Genomic DNA, 13,736 nt, shown 5'->3' on the forward strand with positions numbered 1-13,736 from the left:
AGGAATTTTGTCAAATTCTTCTGGTAAGCAGAATGAGCAAACATGGTTGTTTATGTTTGCTACTTTTTCTGACATGACAACATGTTGTGACTTATTTAGTTGAAGTATATGATGAAGAGGTGGGGCACGGTGGCTCACAGCTATGATCTCAGCACTTTGGGATGCCGAGATGGGTGGATCACCTGAGGTTGGGAGTTTGAGACCAGCCTAACCAACATGGTGAAACCTCGAAACCTCGTCTCTACTAAAAAATACAAAATTAGCTGGGTGTGGTGGCAAACCCCTGTAATCCCAGCTACTCAGGAGGCTGAGGCAGGAGAATTGCTTGAACCCGGGAGGCGGAGGTTGCGGTGAGCCAAGGTCATACCATTGCACTCCAGCCTGGGCAACAAGAGCAAAACTCCATCTAAAAAAAAAAAAATGCTGAGCGCAGTGGCTCACGCCTGTAATCCCAGCACTTTGGGAGGCTGAGGCAGGTGGATCACCTGAGGTCTGGAGTTCGAGACCAGCCTGACCAATATGGTGAAACCCCATCTTAAAAAAAAAAAAAAAATATATATACACACACACACACACACACACACACACACACACACACACACATATATAAAGAAAAGCTGGCCTCAGTTATGTATTTAGGAAAAGGAGAAGTATTTTAATAATTGGCAACAAGTATAGTCAATTGTTTTTCTCTTTTTTTTTTTGAGAAAGAGATTTTCTCTTGTCGCCCAGGCTGGGGTGCAATGGTTTGATCTTGGCTTACCGCAACCTCCGCCTCCTGGGTTCAAGCAATTCTCCTGCCTCAGCCTCCTGAGTAGCTGGGACTACAGGCACACACCACCATGCTCGACTAATTTTTTATATGTTTAGTAGAGACGGGGTTTCACCATGTTGACCAGGATGGTCTCGATCTCTTGACCTCGTGATCCACCTGCCTCAGCCTCCCAAAGTGCTGGGATTATAGGCGTGAGCCACTGCACCCTGCAAGAAGTTTTTTTAAAATGAACTTTATGACTATTTCTCATTTGGTCATACTGAGTGTTAAAAAGATGTATAATTAAGGGTCAGGATTTAGTGAAATGAATACTGTTTATGGCTTTATTAAGGATATTCTTAAGGGAAGCTGATTTTGTTTACATTGAGTATATAACTGTGAAGAATACAATGACTACTACAACATTTTGCATCCTACTGCCTTGATTTATATCAAGGCACTGTTTTAATTTAGGAATTTTAAGATAGAGCATGCTCCTTCAATGATTAGGAGAAACACAGATTGAAGTAAAAATTTTATTACTTACAGGTCCTCGGGGGCATCTGGCACACATGGAGGTCAAGGAATGAAGTCAGGGAAAGAGAAAGAGGGACTCATGGGCCAATGCCTTCACTGGGTTCAGGGTGTTATCCAAATAGATTTCCCAAGAGGAATTGCCACAATTTAATTGGTGGGTTTAAAGCAAGCAAGCACAAGTTTGAGGACAAGCTTGTCCTACCTGTGGCCCATGGGCCACATGTGGTCCAGAATGGCTTTGAATGTGGCACAACACAAATTCATAAACTTTCTTAAAATATTATGAGATTTGTTTTGCGATTTTTTTTTTTTTTTTTTTTTAGCTCTCAGCTGTTTTAAATGTATTTTATGTATTGCCTAAGACAATTCTTCTTCCAGTTTGGACCAGGGAAACCAAAAGATTGGACACCCCTGTTCTGGGAAGTCATGCTGTGACTGAGGTAGTCACTGTGGCATATCTGCACAGTCCATGTAGGATGTCAGTGTCAGCAGGGCTGGTAAAGTAGTAGGCTATATGTAGTTATGCCCTGGGGAGGTGGGCACCAGGAGGAAGTTGTATACAACAGATACCTGGATTAACCACATTGAGGTGTAGAACTGGAAAGTGTGTCAAAGGTGACTGAACTCTGCTTCTGATATGAGGAAGTCCTACTTATATCCAAAAAAGATGCTAAGACAACATAAAATTAGGAGAATTTGGCGGGGCATGGTGGCTCATGCCTGTAATCCCAGCACTTTGGGAGACTGAGGCAAGTGAATCACCTGAGGTCAGGAATTCGAGACCAGCCTGACCAACATGGAGAATTCCTGTCTCCAGTAAAAATACAAAAAAAAAAAAAAATGTACCCAGGCATGGTGGTGCATGCCTGTGATCCCAGCTACTCGGGAGGCTGAGGCAGGAGAATTGCTTGAACCCGGGAGGCAGAGGTTGCGGTGAGCCAAGATTGGGCCATTGCACTCCAGCCTGGGCAACAAGAGTGATACTCCATCTCAAACCGAAAAAAAAAAGAAAAAGAAAAAGAATTCACTACAAGAACCAGCAGATTTACCCACTGTTAACCTGTTTCCCATTTTTCCCAGCGTTTACCCTAAGATAACTCTTAAATTATAGTCCTAACTTAACCCCTGAAGTTTGTGTTTACTATTTTATTATTATTTTTGCATCACTCTATTGACTTTGGAAACAAAAGACATTATTCTATTTATAGCATTCTGTTTTTAGTAGTGGAATTTCTGTTTACAAAATATAGTAATTCTCTGTCACTGAAAATGTCAAATCCTAGAAAACATAGCATTACTATGTGTGATGTTAATTCCGTGGTGAACTTATGGCACTGAAATAGTGTGACAAGAAGGAAGTGACAAAGTTGTCAATATTCCACAATGATACTGTGACTGAATTAGACAACAGAAATGGAAAGAAATCTAAGAAGCCATGTGTCATTGTGGATTATAATGACAATATGGGAGCAGTGGACTCAGCTGATCAGATGCCTATTTCTTATTCAGCTGAGCACAAAGGGCACAAGTTTTGGTATAAGATATTCTTTTTTTTTTTTTTTTTGAGACGGAGTCTTGCTCTGTTGCCCAGGCTGGAGTGCAGTGGCACAATCTTGGCTCACTGCAACCTCCACCTCCCGGGTTCAAGTGATTCTCCTGCCTCAGCCTCCCAAGTAGCTGGGATTACAGGTGCTCACCACCATACCTGGCTAATTTTTGTATTTTTCGTAGAGATGGAGTTTCACCATATTGGCCAGGCTGGTCTCAAACTCTTGACCTTGTGATCTGCCTGCCTCGGCCTTTCAAAGTGCTGGAATTACAGGTGTGAGCCACCGGGCTGGCCAAGATATTCTTTCTTTCTTTTTTTTTTTTTTGAGTTGGAGTTTCGCTCTTGTTACCCAGGCTGGAGTGCAATGGTGCGATCTCGGCTCACCACAACCTCCGCCTCCTGGGTTCAAGCAATTCTCCTGCCTCAGCCTCCCGAGTAGCTGGGACTACAGGCACGCGCCACCATGCCCAGCTAATTTTTTTATATTTTTACTAGAGACAGGATTTCACCTTGTTGACCAGGATAGTCTCAATCTCTTGACCTCGTGATCCACCTGCCTCGGCCTCCCAAAGTGCTGGGATTATAGGCGTGAGCCACCGCGCCCGGCCAAGATATTCTTTCATAGGCCGGGTGCAGTGGCTTATGCCTGTAATTTCAGCATTTAGGGAGGCCTAGGCCAATGGATCACTTGAGATCAGGAGTTCGAGACCAGCCTGGACAACATGAGGAAACCCTGTCTCTACAAAAAATACAAAAATTAGGCAGGGCAGAGTGGCTCACATCTGTAATCCCAGCACTTTGGGAGGACAGGGTGATCCTGCCAAGATCACCGTCTGCAATCCCAGCATTTTGGGAGGTCGAGGCAGGCGGATCACTTGAGGTTAGGAGTTCGAAACCAGCCTGGCCAACATGGTGAAACCTCATCTCTACTAAAAACAAAAATAAAAAAATTAGCCGGGCGTGTTGGTGGAGGCCTGTAATCCTAGCTACTTGGGAGGCTAAGACAGAAGAATTGCTTGAACGGCGGAGGCGGACGTTGCAGCGAGCCAAGATCACGTTATTGCACTCCTGCCTAGGTGACAGAGCTACACTCCGTCTCAAACTCCCCTCTTCCCCCCGCCCACAAAAAAAAAAAACCTTCGAAAAACCAAAACAAAAATTAGGCGGCGGAGACCTGTAATCCCAGATACTGGCTTGAACCCGGGAGGCGGACAACCCGGGAGGCGGAGGTTGCAGTTAGTTGAGATCGGGCCACTGCACTCCAGCCTGTATGACAGAGACTCTGTCTCAAAAAAGAAAAGAAAAGAAAAGAAAAAAAGTAAAGGATGTTACGGAAACTCCAGATAGTTTTGCTCTTCAGTGGTCTGAGTTGCGCTGCGCTTTCCCGCCACTCCGGTAGGGCAGCGCCGCGCAGGAAGCTCCAGTCCCTCTGCGGAAGGCGCCGCTCTTGGCGTCGGCGGCGCCGCTGTCGTTTGGGGGCGGTACTTCCTCCCGGGTTTGCCGCGGGTTAGTGGCAAATTCTGCAGTTGTTTGGGCTGCTGTTGTGGCTCGTTCTGCGGTGTGCGGCCAGCCATGGAGCGGTCAGGGCCCAGCGAAGGTGGGTTCCGTGAGGCGAGTCCGGGCAGGGTGGGCCGTGTCAGGGGAGCCGGGGTGCCACACTAACGAGGCCTCCTCTCTTGTCCTCTTGCCCCAGTGACAGGCTCAGACACGTCGGGACCGGACCCGCAGCTTGCGGTCACGATGGGCTTCACGGGGTTCGGTGAGTGACTACCCTAGGCAGAGCCCCTTTTCCTTTTGCAGAGGTTTGAATAGCCGCAGACTAGGAGGGAAGGTCGAGCTGTCAACTCGGAATTACTAAAGCTCAGGTGCCTACCTTGTAGTTTGTCGACACTCTTCTGTTTGTATTTCAATCTGCGTATCCGTTGGAACCAACTCAGGTGACAGTGTGAGAGTCCTTGAGAAAGAGGAAGAGAAATGATTTTTAACTTACCAATAATGCCAAAATGAACATTTTTGTAAATAACCTTTGTATGATACAAGGATCTTTTAAAATTTCTGTAGGGTAGATTTCTAAAAGAGAGACTATCCAGAAATATAAATATTTTAAAAACTTAAAAATTAGGTATGTGCCTTTTAAAGCTTCTTGATGCTTATTTCTGTAATATCCATCACAAAAGTTGTTTCAGTTTATATCAAAGTTAACAGAATTTAAAAATGCCATTTTTACCGTATCCCTGCCAACACAAAGTAGATATTATTATTTAAAAAGAAAATTATTTAAAAAATGAAAACAAAACTTTACTAGCCTGAAAAAATGTTTCTCTTTATTTTACATTTTAAAATTATAAATGTTGTTCATCCAAACATTAGGATTGTAACTTTCCTGAACCATTTCTTAAGGTATTCTTGTCTTTTTTTTTTGAGACGGAGTTTCGCTCTTGTTACCCAGGCTGGAGTGCAATGGCGCGATCTCGGCTCACCGCAACCTCCGCCTCCTGGGTTCAGGCAATTCTCCTGCCTCAGCCTCCTGAGTAGCTGGGATTACAGGCACGCGCCACCATGCCGAGCTAATTTTTTGTATTTTTAGTAGAGACGGGGTTTCACCATGTTGACCAGGATGTCTCGATCTCTTGACCTCGTGATCCACCCGCCTCGGCCTCCCAAAGTGTTGGGATTACAGGCGTGAGCCACCGCGCCCGGCCTTCTTGTCTTTTTTTGACCAGAGTGTATTAATTCTATGTTAATAATTAAACAGTAGACTTACACATTTTTCACCTTGGGTTGTGTTCACACATACTCGTTCTGTAGATTTTCTATTCTTTTTTTTTTTTTCAAATTTTTTTGAGATGGAGCCTCGCTGTGTCACCCAGGCTGGAGTGTAGTGGTGCGATCTTGACTCACTGCAGCCTCCGCCTCCCAGGCTCAAGCCATCCTCCTACCTCAGTCTCCTGAGTAGCCGGGACCACATATGTGCACCTCCACACCTGGCTAATTTTTATATTTTTGGTAGAGAAGAGGTTTTACCATGTTGCCCAGGCTGATTGATTTTCTGAGCTCAAGTGATCCGCCCACCTATGCCTCTCAGTGATTACAGGCATGAGCTACCCCACTCTTCCTAAATCCTTCATTTTAGTACCTCGTTCCTTTACTCAGGAGTGAGAAAGGTGTCCAGATGTTTGTGATGAATAGGGGAAAATTTTAAGAGTTTTGACAGTTAGTGGGGGAAGAGGACAATGTTTCTGTACTCATGCAGTTTCTTGCTATAGGGCTGATATTTCTGTTTCTCTCTTAGCTCCTTAATGTACCTGCATTATTTCTCATGTTGTTCCTTTCACCTTCAAGCCAACTACAATGCCTTAAAGCCTTCTCAAACATTGGATCTGTCTGACTTCTTCTGCTATAGCTGTTCTGCATCTTTGCCTTTAAGGGCCAACTAGGATAGTTGCCCTATTTAAAAGTCCATAACCTTAATTATATCTGCAAAGGGATTAACTTCAAGACATTCTTCATTCCACCTCCCATATTAGTGATGTTGTTTCATAGGGTAGGGATCTAGATAAATTAGAGGAGGATGGGAAAGTTGGCTGGTTAATAGTGCTTAGTGAAGAGATTGTTATCAAAAGTTATCTGTGACTCAAACACCTTCTTCGGTGACTTTTTATGGTTATATTGCTATAAACTAGACAAACTAAGTGGTTATCAATCATCTAAAGTTTGACCAAGTTATTGCAAGACAATCACAGTCTGCTGTTTGTTCATGTTTTAGGTAAAAAAGCTCGCACATTTGACTTGGAAGCAATGTTTGAACAAACTCGAAGAACAGCTGTGGAAAGAAGTCGGAAGACACTGGGTAAGAAGTTCAGATATTTGTCTTTTTATTGGTTTAATTATTATATATACCGTATTCAAGTATATTGACAGTTAACAAGACTGTTTTCAAAATTGTTAAAAGACCATATGTGCTTGTTCCTTTGGAAGCAGAACTTGAAGGCTTTTTAAAATTTTATTTTTAAACGTGGTAAAAGTTGGATCTAAATAGGATAGGAAGATCTGAGTAGTGAAATTTTCATTTTTTTATTTTTTATTTTTTGAGACGGAGTCTTGCTCTGCCACCCAGGCTGGAGTGCAGTGGTGCAATCTCAGCTCACTGTAACCTCCGCCTCCCAGGTTCAAGTGATTCTCCTGCCTCAGCCTCCAGAGTAGCTGGGACTACAGGTGTACACTACCACACCCGGTTAATTTTTATTTTTTTTGGTAGGGATGTGGTTTTACCTTATTGGCCAGACTGGTGTTGAACTCCCGACCTCGTGATCCGCCTGCCTCAGCTTCCCAAAGTGCTGGGATTACAGGCGTGAGCCACCATACCTGGCCTATTTTATTGTATTTTTGAGACTGAGTCTTGCTCTTTTGCCCAGGCTGGAGTGCAGTGGTGCCATCTCGGCTCACTGAAACCTCTGCCTCCCAGGTTCAAGCAATTGTCCTGCCTCGGCCTCCTCAGTACCTGGGATCACAGGTGTGCACCACCATGCCCACCTAATTTTTGTAAATTTTTAGTAGAGACTGGGTTTTACCATTTTGGCCGGGCTGGTCTCAAACTCTTGACCTCAGGAGTTCTGCCTTGAAGGAATTGCCTTGGCCTCTGAAAGTGCTGTGATTATAGGGGTGAGCCACCATGCCCGGCCTAAGATCTTTTAAAAGTGTGTTCTATAAACAAACAAGGATTCTCAATTAATTTATAGAAATCAGAAAAACAGTTTCTTTATCTCTCTTCCCCCTTCTCTCAGACTCTCATTTTTTTCTTTAGTGTTTATAGCAGAACCAATATTTGGAAGGCTGGGCCAGAGGTGGGTCTCAGAGCTGTAAACACTGTTAACTGTCAACCCAGACCATATAGAAAATTGAGACATATAGTGAATGTGGCTGCCGCTGTTCAATCCCTGTATAAGACATTTAATGAAGGCCTAATTTCCATACTGCTTTGATACTAGATGGTTGGCCATTCTAGATACCACCTCAGGGTCTTTGGAGGAGGCTGACTCTTCTGCTCTCTTTGGATCCAATTCAGATCGTTCTTACACTAGAGAAGGGATAGATGTAACTTGATGGTGCAGAAGGGGCCAGGAATCAGACAGGACTCCTGGAAAGTTTTAATTTAAATGAATGTTTTTGACTGGGTGCGGTGGCTCATGCCTGTTAATCCCAGCACTTTGGAAGGCTGAGGCAGGCAGATCTCTTGAGGCCAGGAGTTTGAGACCTGCTAGGCCAACATGGTGAAACCCGTCTCTACTAAAAGTGCAAAAATTAGTTGGGCGTGGTAGGTGCTTATAATCCTAGCTATTTGGGAGGCTGAGGCACAAGAATTACTTGAGCCTGGGAGGTGGAGGTTGCAGTGAGCCATGGTTGCGTCATTGCACTCCAGCCTCGGTAACATAGCAAGACTGTCTCAAAAAAAAAAAAAAAAAAAAAAGAGAAAAGAATGTTGGCCGGTTACCATGGCTCACGCCTGTAATCCCTGCACTTTGGGAGGCCGAGGTGGGCAGATCACTTGAGGTCAGAAGTTTGAGATAAGTGTGGCCAACATGGTGAAACCCCATCTCTACTAAAAATACAATAATTAGCTGGGCATGGTGGTCCGTACCTGTAATTCCAGCTCTTCTTGAGAGTGAGGCAGCAGAATTGCTTGTATCTGGGAGGCGGAGGTTGCAGTGAGCCAAGATCCTGCCATTGCATTCCACCCTGGGGGACAAGAGTGAGAAAAAAAAAAAAAAAGAATGTTGTTATGCTACTTATCGTGTTGGATTTTTTTTTTTTTGAGATGAAATCTCTCCAGGCTGGTGTGCAGTGGCATAATCTTGGCTCACTGCAACCTCCGACTCCCAGGTTCAAGCGATTTTCCTGCCTCAGCCTCCCAAATAGCTAGGACTACAGGCTTGTGCCACTATGCCCAGCTAATTTTTGTATTTTTAGTAGAGACGGGGTTTCACCATGTTGGCCAGGATAGTCTTAGTCTCTTGACCTCCTGATCCTCCTGCCTCAGCCTCCCAAAGTGCTGGGATTACAGGCATCAGCTAGCACACCCAGCCCATTTTTGGTTTTAAAATGATAAATTGGGCCGGATGCAGTGGCTCATGCCTGTAATCCCAGCACTTTGGGAGGCTGAGGCGGGCAAATCACCTAAGGTCAGGAGTTTGAGACCAGCCTGGCCAACATGGTGAAAACCAGTCTCTACTAAAAATACAAAAATTAGCCAGGCAGGGAGGCTGAGGCTGGATAATTGCTTGAACCCAGTATTTGGCAGTGAGCCTGACAAAAAATATTTTCAATCTGTGGAAGAAAACTCTTTTTGTGGCGAAAAGAAAGCTATCTACGTATACTATTTTTTTTTTTTTTTTTTTTTTTTTTTTTAAGATGGGGTTTCACCATGTTGGTCAGGCTGGTTTTGAACTCCTGACCTCAGGTGATCCTCCCGCCTTGGCCTCCAAAGTGCTTGGATTACAGGCGTGAGCCACTACGCCCCTACGTATACTATTTTTTGAAAAAAACCCTTCATTATTATGTGAAATTTCAAACACAAAAGTATAGTCATGAACTACCACATACCTGTCACTCAGATTTAACTAGTGTAACAGTTCATGGCTAGCGTTACTTCTGTCTATTTCCTCTCTTTCAGATGATTTTGAAGCAAATCCTGGACATCGTTTTACTCATAAATTTTTTTGTATGTATCTTAATAAGAATTGTTTTAAAAAAAGCCTAACCCAGATAACCATATGAGATAGGAAATACTCAACTGTGTCCTACCCTCTTACACTCCTCTCAGTACTTTATTACATTTTTTTTTTTTTTTTTTGAGATAGGGTCTCACTCATGTTGCTCAGGCTGGTTTGCAGTGGCGTGATCTTGGCTCACTGCACACTCAACTTTCCTGGCTCAGGTAATTCTTCTACCTCAGCCTCCCAAGTACCTGGGACTATAGGTTGGTGCTACCACACCCACAATTTTTTTGTATTTTTAATTGAGACAGATTTTACCATGTTGTCTAGGCCAATCTTGAACTCCTGGGTTCAAGCAATCCATCTACCTTGGCCTCCGCAAGTACTGGGGTTATAGGTATGAGCCAGTACTTTATTTCTGACACTAGATGTATAAGAGTTTTCTCCCACACATCAAGCAGTTCTCCAACTGGGTGTCTGGTAACTCACTTTAATTCTGACACTGTCTGCCTGGAGACTACCACAAGAGTCACAGGTTATGACCAGCGCTTTTTTTTGAGATGAAGTCTTGCTCTGTCACCCAGGCTGGAGACCCATCTCAGCTCACCGCAACCTCCGGCTCCTGGGTTCAAGTGATTCTCTCCTGCCTCAGCCTCCTTAGTAGCTGGGATTACAGGCGTGTGCCACCATACCCGGCTAATTTTTGTATTTTTAGTAGAGGTGGGGGTTTCACCATGTTGATCAGGCTGGTCTTGAACTCCTGACCTTGTGATCCGTCTGCTTTTGGGTCCCAAAGTGCTGGGATTATAGGCGGGAGCCACCGCTCATGGTGTGACCAGTGCTTCTAATCTACTTGTTATAAATCAGAGTTCCCATGACCCCTCTCCCTGGTTTGATAATTAGCTAGTACAGCTCACAGGGAAACAACTTAAGTTTAACAGTTTATTATAAAGGATATTATAAAGATACAGATTAACAGCCAGGTGAAGTAATGCATTGGGCAGGTTATGGGATGGGAGAGGTGCAGAGCTTCTGTGCCCTCTCTGGGTGCATCAACTCCCCAGCCATCCCCCTGTGTTCAGCTGCCCTGAATCTAATCATATCTAGTGGTTTAAGAGTGTCCAGGCTGGGTGCAGTGGCTCACACCTATCATCCCAGCACTTTCGGGGGCCAAGGTTGGAGGATCACTTGAACCCAGGAGTTTGAGACCAACCTGGGCTAACATAGTGAGATCCCTTTCATACAAAAAATTAAAAATGAAATTAGCTGGGCATGGGAGTGCACACCTATAGTCCCAGCTTCTTGGAAGGCTGAGGTGAGAGGATCACTTGAGCCCAGAGGTTGAGGCTGCAGTGAGCTGTGATCATGGAACTGTGTTCTAACCTGAATAACAAAGCAAGACCCTGTCTCAAAAAAAAAAAAAAAAGTTTCTATAGAGCTTAATTTCCAGCTTCCCCAGGGATTGGTGGGTGGGAATGAAAGTTCCAATTATCTAACCAGTCAGTCTTTTTGGTGAGCAGCAGTCCTATCCTGAGGCCTAGGGGTCCCACACTAAGTCACCTCAATAGCATAAACTCAGGTGGGATCCAAAGGGGTTTCTAATGAATAACAAAAGACAGCTCCTATCACTCAGGAAATTCCAAGAATTTTAGAAGCTCTGTGGCAGAAACCTGAAACAAGACCAAATACATTTCATGTTATACCACAGTATCATCACATCAAGAAACAGCTTTAATATCCTCAAATGATACACAAAGACATGCTATCTGAGGCATCTATAAATGTTTTAAACAATTTAGTGAATGTTTCTACTATTACAGTATAGGTACCTTGTATTTACTGTTTTAAGCATGTAATACAACATGCTTTGAACAAGGATTGTCTAATTTGTCTATGTAAGCTTTTTATTTTTATTTGCTCGTATATTTTTTTGAGACGGAGGCGTCACCCAGGCTGGAGTGCAATGGCACGATCTTGGTTCACTGCAACCTCCTCCTGGGTTCAAGCAATTCTCCTGCCTCAGCCTCCCCAGTAGCTGGGATTACAGGCACATATCACACCACTGCCTGACTACTTACTGTATTTTCGGTAGAGACAGGGTTTCAGCATGTTGGCAAGGTTGGTCTTAAACTCCTGATCTCAAGTGATCTGCCTGCAATGACCTCCCAAAGTGAAGGTTTTTATTTTTAGTTTTTTTATTTTCAATTTTTGTGAGTACATAGTAGATGTATATATTTATGGGTATGTAAGTTTTATAGTACCTAGTACTGCGCCTTATAAAATAGGTTCTTAGTAATATTTTGAGGAGATTAGACCTGTAATACTGTCTTGTTAAAAAATGAAATCTTGCTGCTTTGGAGAATGTTTTAAAATGGCACAATCTGGGCTGGGTGCGGTGGCTCACGCCTGTAGTCCCAGCACTTTGGGACCCCGAATTGGGCAGATCACCTGAAATCACGAGTTCAAGACCAGCCTGGCCAATGTGATGAAACCCCATCTCTATTAAAAATACAAAAATTAGCTGGGTGTGGTGGCGGGTACATATAGTCCCAGCTACTCGGGAGGCTGAGGCAGGAGAATCGCTTGAACCTGGGAGGTGGAGGTTGCAGTGAGCCTAGATCACACCATTACACTCCAGTCTAGGCTACAAGAGTGAAACTCCTTCTCAAAGAAAAATAAAAGGGTACAGTCTGTTGGAAAGAGCTTGGGATTTTGAACTGGGGGACCTGGGTTCGAGGCCAGCCCCACAATCTACTAGGTGAGTAACATTGGATGGGTTTTCAAATTTCTGATCCTTCATATCCCTGTTGTGTGTTTATCTACCTTGGAAGTTTCTTGAAGAGATTAAGATGTTGGATATAGTAGCTTTTAAACAGCAAAGTACTTTATAAGTATTATTTTTAATTCCTATAATTTTTTATATCCCTGTTGTTTGTGTATCTACCTTGGAAATTTCTTAAAGAGATTAAGATGTTGGATATAGTAGCTTATAAACAGCAAAGTACTTTATAAATATTCTTCTTCTTTTTATCTTTTCTTTTTTTTTCAAGATCTGATGGTTTTATAATAAATATTATTATTATTTTCTTTTTAAGTGGGAGGTGGTCAAAATAAATATTATTTTTAATTCCTATAGTTTTTCTTAGTAAAGCATGTGTACATTTTACCTAAGAGGAACTTGGGGAGTTAACTAGTTTTTTGTTTTTTTTTTTTGAGATGGAGTTTTGCTCTTGTTGCCTAGCCTGGAGTGCAATGGCACAATCTCAGTTCACTGCAACCTCTGCCTCCCAGGTTCAAGTGACTCTCCTTCCTCCGCCTCCCAAGTAGCTGGGATTACAGGCATGCGCCACCACGCCCGGCTAATTTTTTGTATTTTTAGTAGAGACAGGGTTTCTCCATGTTGGTCAGGCTGGTCTCGAACTCCTGACTTCAGTTGATTTGCCTGCCTCAGCCTCCCAAAGAACTGGGATTACAGGTGTGAGCCACGGCGCCTGGCCGAGTTACTAGATTTTTAAATTTTTGAAAAATTGTCTCAAGACTATGGTCTCCTTTGACTTTTGTGGACAAATGATTGAACTTTCTTGATTTAGCATTACATTCTTAGACTGCAGTTTTTACCTCTGATCTAAACACATGAATCTAAATTGAGTATCTCTATGAAAGATCTACTTAGCTTTAGCATGTAAATAGAAAATACCATTGAGATAATTTATAGGAGTAGTAGTCATCATTATATGGGAAGTTATTCATAAGATTTTTTTTTTTTCGAGGCGGAGTCTTACTCCGTTGCCAGGTGCCAGGCTGGAGTGCAGTGGCGCGATCTTGGTTCACTGCAACCTCCGCCTCCCGGGTTCAGGCAATTCTCCTGCCTCAGCCTCCCAAGTAGCTGGGACTACAGGCACGTGCCACCATGCCCAGCTCATTTTTGTATTTTTAGTAGAGACGGGGTTTCACCATGTTGGCCAGGATGGTCTCGATCTCTTGACCTCGTGATCCACCTGCCTTGGCCTCCCAAAGTGCTGGTATTACAGGTGTGAGCCACCGCGCCCAGCTGTTTTTTACGTTCTTGAAAGCTATAAGTATGTCTAAGACATATGAATTGTCGACTTTCTAAAAGAATTGTTAGACTGGGCATAGTGGCTCATGTCTATAATCCTAGCACACATTTGTGAGGCTGAGGCAG

The 13,736-nt window shown here is 43.5% G+C and overlaps 1 protein-coding gene across 3 annotated transcripts in view; it reads left to right on the top strand.

Annotated features, from left to right (window-relative positions):
• The window catches only part of WDR70 (WD repeat domain 70), a 362,749-nt gene continuing 349,013 nt past the window's right edge, over positions 1-13,736 (top strand). Inside the window, exons 1-3 of one of the 3 annotated variants that reach the window (XM_021671857.2) lie at positions 1-23; positions 4,534-4,599; positions 6,607-6,690. In XM_021671857.2, the coding sequence (XP_021527532.1) occupies positions 4,581-4,599; positions 6,607-6,690 (103 nt within the window). In that variant the 5' untranslated portion in view covers positions 1-23; positions 4,534-4,580. Of the gene's footprint in view, positions 24-4,331; positions 4,438-4,533; positions 4,600-6,606; positions 6,691-9,510; positions 9,559-13,736 lie in introns of those variants that run through there. The other 2 variants (XM_012460014.2, XM_012460016.2) reach the window with 2 other exon arrangements.

The sequence above is a fragment of the Aotus nancymaae genome, unplaced genomic scaffold (genome assembly GCF_030222135.1).
Source record: "Aotus nancymaae isolate 86718 unplaced genomic scaffold, 86718_ANA_hifiasm-v0.15.2.pri h1tg000014l, whole genome shotgun sequence".
NCBI classification, from domain to species: domain Eukaryota; kingdom Metazoa; phylum Chordata; class Mammalia; order Primates; family Aotidae; genus Aotus; species Aotus nancymaae.